The 6,243-nt window shown below is 43.4% G+C and overlaps 1 protein-coding gene across 3 annotated transcripts in view; it reads right to left on the reverse strand.

The window, feature by feature from the left end:
- mus201 (rad2 superfamily protein mus201) overlaps positions 1–5,309 on the reverse strand; it is a 50,297-nt gene extending 44,988 nt beyond the window's left edge. Inside the window, exons 1-3 of one of the 3 annotated variants that reach the window (XM_075679722.1) lie at positions 4,889–5,309; positions 4,507–4,682; positions 3,112–3,281 (exon numbers count right to left, since the gene is read on the reverse strand). In XM_075679722.1, coding sequence (XP_075535837.1) covers positions 3,112–3,281; positions 4,507–4,682; positions 4,889–4,976 — 434 coding nt within the window. In that variant the 5' untranslated portion in view covers positions 4,977–5,309. Of the gene's footprint in view, positions 1–314; positions 382–3,111; positions 3,282–4,506; positions 4,683–4,888 lie in introns of those variants that run through there. The other 2 variants (XM_075679723.1, XM_075679724.1) reach the window with 2 other exon arrangements.
- Positions 5,310–6,243: the final 934 nt, after the last annotated feature.

A 6,243-nucleotide genomic window follows, 5' to 3' on the forward strand; every position in this document is an offset into this window, starting at 1 on the left:
AAAGCAACCAGTAGGCAAGCTCTCCCAAGTAACAACGGACCTAATAAAGGAACGACAAAGAATGAAAGTGTCCAACTCCAAGAGATAAGACAGAATTCGCGGAACTGTCAAAACTGATCAACAAGGCGACAAGTGACATTCGAAACTATAATGTGAGAAAGATTGAAGAAGCCGTAAAACATGGACGCAGCCTGAAATCAGTGAGAAAGAAACTTGGCATAGGACAAGCCAAGATGTATGCACTGAAAGATAAGCAGGGTAATATCAGCCATCTCGAAGATAGAGTAAAAGAAGTGGAATAATTCTATACTGACCTGTACAATAGCCAGAGGAGTCAGGATACCTCCATTAGAACCTCCACAGAAACTTCTCCTATAGCTAGCGATGAGGTCAGGAGGGCCTTGCAAGACATGAAACGAGGAAGAGTAGCAGGAGAGGATGGAATAACAGTTGATTTAATCAAAGATGGAGGAGACATACTGCTTGGAAAACTGGCGGCTCTTTATACGAAGTGTTTATTGACTGCAAGGGTCTCAGAAAACTGGAAGAATGCCAACATTATACTAATCCACAAAAAGGGAGACGTTAAATAATTGAACAATTATCAGCCCATTAGCTTACTCCCAGTATTATATAAAATATTTACCAAAATAATCTCCAACAGAATAGGGGCTACACTGGACTTAAGTCAACCAAGGGAACAAGCCATCTTCAGGAAGGGATACTCTGCAATGGATCATACCCATGTCATTAATCAGGTAATCGAGAAATCCGCAGAGTACAATAAGTCTCTCTATATGGCTTTTATAGATTACAAAAAGGCATTTGATTCAGTAGGCATTTGATTCAGTAGAGATACCAGCAGTCATAGAGGCATTACGTAACCAAGGAGTACAGAATGCTTATGTAAATACCTTGTAAAATATCTACAGAGGTTTTACAGCTACCTTAATTCTACACAAGAAAAGCAGGAAGATATTTATAAAGAAAGGGGTCAGACAGGGAGACACAATCTCTTAAATGCTATTTGCTGCATGCTTGGAAGAAGTATTCAATTTATTAAACTGGGAAGGCTTAGGAGTAAGGATCGACGGTGAATATCTCAGCAACATTCGGTTTGCCGATGACATTGTTCTATTCAGCAACAATGCACAGGAGTTACAACAAATGATTGAGGACTTTAACAGGGAGAGTGTAAGAGTGAGGTTGAAGATTAATATGCAGAAGACAAAGATAATGATGAATAGCCGGGCAAAGGAACCAGAGTTCAGGATCACCAGTTAGCCTCTAGAGTCGGTGAAGGAGTACGTTAACCTAGGTCAATTAATCACAGGGAACCCTGATCAAGAAAAGGAAATCCATAGAAGAATAAAAATGGGTTGGATTGCATACAGCAATACAGCAGACATTGTCAGTTCCTGACTGGAAGCTTACCATTATCATTGAAAAGGAAGGTGTACGATCAGTGCATTTTACCAGTGCTGACATATGGGGAAGAAACTTGGAGACTGACAAAGAAGCTTGAGAACTAGTTAAGGACCACGCAAAGAGCAATGGAATGAAGATTGCTAGTCATAACGTCAAGAGACAGAAAGACAGCGGTTTGGATCAGAGCGCAAACGGGTATAGACGATATTCTAATTGACATCAAGATAAAAAAATGGAGCTGGGCAGGTCATGTAATGCGCCCGTTAGATTACCATTGGACCATTAGGGTTACAGAATGGGTACCAAGAGAAGGGAAACACAGTCGAGGACAGCAGAAGACTAGGTGGAGCGATGAAATTAGGAAATTCACGGGCGCTAGTTGAAATCAGCTGGCGCAGGACAGAGGTAATTGGAAATCGCAGGGAGAGGCCTTCGTCTTGCAGTGGACATAAGACAGGCTGATGATGATGATGACTGAGTTTGCACTTTTCTCATCACTAATTCAACATCTTCATAAAGCTGATCTACTTTAACATCATCGTGACTGGATGTTGTAGCCTAGGCTTGTACTATTTTTAATCTACATCTCTTATCAAGTTTGATTACTACTGCTACCCTCTCCTTAATGCTGTATAATTTGTCAATGCTGCCCGCTATGTCCTTATGGATTAGGAATCCTACCCTGTATTACTTATTATCTGGGGGACCTCTATAGCAGAGGACATGGCCGTTAGTCAGCACTGTATAAGCCTCACCAGTTTGTCTAATCTCGCTAAAGCCAATGATATCCCAAACAATATCTGATAGTTCCTCTAAGAGTCCTGCTAAGCTAGCCTCACTCGACAGAGTTTGGCTGTTAAAGGTTGCCAGGGTCAGTTTCCATCTGTTTCCAACAGCGGGTGATCAAGGGAAGTCTCTGTCCAAAGCCAAATGTTTGGAATGGGAGACTTGCCTTCGTTGGGGAATTGTGACTTGACGCTGATGGTTTACTTCTACATACTGTTAATGCTGTCAATGGAATTAACAGTATGTAAAAGGAAACCATCAGCGTCAAGTCACAATTCCTTAATAAAGACATGTCCCCCATTCCAAACATTTGGCTTCATACAGACTTCCCTTGCCTGCCCGCTGTTAATCAATTGAATTGACCATTTTCCTGTGACCCCTTTATCTTGCTTAGACTTAGCTAAGCAAGCAATTCAATGAAATGATCCCCATCCTCGAGAATTACAGTTAATGAAACCTCAAACCAACAAACACAAGTGATGCACCAGAAATAGTGAGTACTGTCGTGCAGAAAATACCTAATACTACAATAAAGGAGTTAGTGAGACGTGCTTACATGGATCATTCTCAGAAAAAGATGTGCTTAGTCTGTAAATTACTGCTGGTTCAGTTATACTTTGCTCAAAAAGCCAACAATGACGACGCAGATGAAGCACCAAAAAGCACAAATTAGTAGATGCGGCAAAGTTGATAGACATGCATCGTACACCATTAGGCATCACCTCAAGACATTTATGTGACATACATAATTTCCAAGTCAAATTGTATGCTGCCAACTAAATGAAAATTGGAAAACAACAGTAAATGGACACAGGTAAGAAAAAAGATGCTGTGCATTGATATGAATTCACTAATGACCTCACAAAGCTCCATGCACTATGAGAATTATGTACATACTTGTACAATTTGTTCCAGTGTTCTGGCAGAGGTGGCAGAACATACAAGTCATCCACAGGTGCCTTGGGCGCTGGTCGTTTTGAGCCTCTATGCCGGGCCTTTAGAAGCAGTAATCGTGCCTTACGTTGGGCACTTTCTTGTGCAGAAGTACGCCTTTCTTGACGAGCAGCCTGCAGGATTAAGTTTGAATTTGCACTTCCTTTCCACATTGCTCTGTGAGCTCTCTCACTTTTTTTGTTCTTATTTTCCAGAGCGAAAATGGAGAAAATTAACAAGAACACACACAACATACTACTTAATAATGTTATTAACACTGCATCATAGGTATTGCACATTAAAAATTTTAAAAATATAAGCAGTGCATGAAACCCTACTGCCTAGAGAACAAAAAGAAATACGGAACCCACACACTGTGGGAATTGGGGTAAGCGAAGCTTTCTGTGCCGTTTGCTCTGATTGACGATAATTAGCTGTGATGTTGAGTGCAAATGTTTAATTTCTTCCAACGTTTAGTCTAACATGAGAGTGGCAAGTTCATGTTAAACGTTACCTTGCGTGCACCGCTACTGCTTGTCTGCACAGTGCACAGAACACACAGGGGGAGCTGTTTGCTTCAGGCGTGGTTCTGCGCCATACTTCATAACCTCTGAGAGGGTTGAGCACATTCACTGCCTCACATGGCAGAAGTATTAAACTTTAATTATGGGGCTGTACATGCCAAAATTACAATCGAATTATGAGGCATGCCGTAGTGGCGAACTCCGGATTAATTTTCACACCGTGGTGTTCTTCAACGTGTCCCTAAATCCAAGTGCACAAGAATTTTTTACTTCGCCTCGGTCGAAATGTGGCTGCCGCAATCGGGATCAAACCCATGACTTCGAGCAATGCCATAGCCACAAAGCTACCACGGCGTGCACAGAAATGTTAATTTGACATCTGACCATAATGTTTCCGTAGTGTCACATAGACCCTACGATGGGCTTTAATGCGGCTCTGCTGCTACATGCATTGTCCACACTCGACACGGTGCAAAGGTCCAAACGAGTTTCTCGTGCACTCGCCTTTTCTCTCTGCCACGCTCCTGTCATGTATACACAAGCTCTGAACACCCCACCCCTCCAACGTGGTGTGCCAGACTGCAACAACAGAAGTGGGAAAGTCAAAGGAAGAGGCAAAGAAAGCTTCGCCTTAGAACTTGTTTAGGGAAGCTTTCACAAAACCGCATGAGGTTGTATCTCAACAGCAAATAGTTTTGGGAGCCTTGCTATCCCTGAGACTTCTGCAGTGCCCAATTTGTTTCCACTTTCGAATGCTCTGGTTCCGTTCTCAGAAATCAGCTCCTGGTCAGGGCGGGTGCGGTTGTATAACGTTTTGAAGTTAAAAGATAATGACCAGAGTCTGTTTCTTGAGCTGTGGCACGCCTCCATCGAAGACGAAGACAGGCTTGACTCCATAAAAAAGAAGCTTGCAGACTCGTTGAAGTAAACCCAACAGGTGAGCGTTGGCCAAGGGGCTGCCTTGGGCATCGCGGAAGCCTTTGACGGCCTGATGAAGCCACAAGCTGACGTCTACAGTGAAAATGTACACCGTCAAGGTACACTCACGCTGAATCGCTTCGATTAACTTTGTTCCATGGTTGAAGCAAAATAAAAGAAAAAAAAAAGAAAGCTTTGATCTAAATGCTTTGATGCTTTAATTGAGACGCTTTGAGAAGCTGCTTCGGCGTAAGCATGCGGAAATCAAAGCAAGCGCTACCCGGAAAACAAAAGGATACCAACGGCGAGAACTTTGTTCTCGAGCGTTTCGAGGGCAATCGGCCTCCCCGCAGGTTCTAGCACCTGCCATAGGCCGTGAACACCCATTGCCACGCGCTGATGCCAAACGGGAGCCGGCACCACGACAGAAACACAGGCAACTTAAGATGAAGCTTGAGGATGAAACACAGGGAACAGAAGCTCCATTTTCTTTGGCGACGTTCAGCTGGAATGCATGTATGTTACGCGCCGACACAGCCACAAGCTCTCAAAGTGGTGATGTGTGAAACAATGCTCCGATGCGAATCGTGCCATCGCAATATCAGGCAATACCAGCCTCAGCGGGCGCCATAATCATTGGATAAAAAGCCAATGAAAAAGCCAATATAGTGAGAAACTGAGAAACTCTATGGAAAAAGCATAACATAGAGTTTCATATTAGTATACCTAGAGGCAAATCTGGCGCTGCGATCGTTCAACCATCATGGGAATGATGGGAAGTATAGGCTTCGGATTGGCATTCTATTGACTGGCGAACTAATCTGCAAGTATTTTTTTTGGCAGTTTTGGTTTCGCTCCAAGCGCAATTGCTATAACCTGCAGTGGGACAGTGCAACGCAAAGCACTCTGCCTTTGTTATGTTGCTCGGAGTGACGATAGCGCGCTGGGCCAGCGACTGGGACGATTCCTGTGTCGCGGTGTGGCGTCGAAGCCCTGACGAGAAAGCAACGGCATCGTAAACGTTGAAAGAACATGTTTTGAGCGTTTGGACCTTGGTTTGTTAAGTACGTTAGGCTGGCACTGTAGCGTTACGTGCTTTATGAAACTTCAGAATAGGACAAAGAAGGCACTACTGATACAAGACATATACGGTTGTACTTCTAGTGGCTTGACAATCAAATTTTATTGAGAGCTTCATTATGCATTGCTCGTTTATGTGCTCATCAAAATGCGTGTTTTAGGACTTTGAGAACACAAACGTACTTGTGGTAGGAAAGGTTGCTGCTTCCTGGCTGTAGTCTAGTGTCGCAATATGGGTAAGTGCAAAGCTACACCATAACGCTTCGGAAGCGGTACGTCAATGTAAAATATGATGACGAAATACTCGTAGGAGGCCACTTCCTAGCTATCACTGCATCAGATTTGCTTAAAAGTACTTGAAGACATTCAGCAATCGTGACAGCCGACGCAGCCTTTCGAAAGAGTGAGAGAGTTCGCAAGTGCCTGTCGTCTGCGAGAAGTCTCGCGTTTGCAGCGAGCAGGCGTCGTAGCAGACGACACTTGTCGCATTCCGCTCAAGGTCGCAATGCTCTGTCACAATACAAGATTTTTATTTCCAGAAATACTTAATAAGTATTTTTATATAAGTACATGC

Source organism: Dermacentor variabilis, chromosome 2, assembly GCF_050947875.1.
Source record: "Dermacentor variabilis isolate Ectoservices chromosome 2, ASM5094787v1, whole genome shotgun sequence".
NCBI lineage: Eukaryota > Metazoa > Arthropoda > Arachnida > Ixodida > Ixodidae > Dermacentor > Dermacentor variabilis.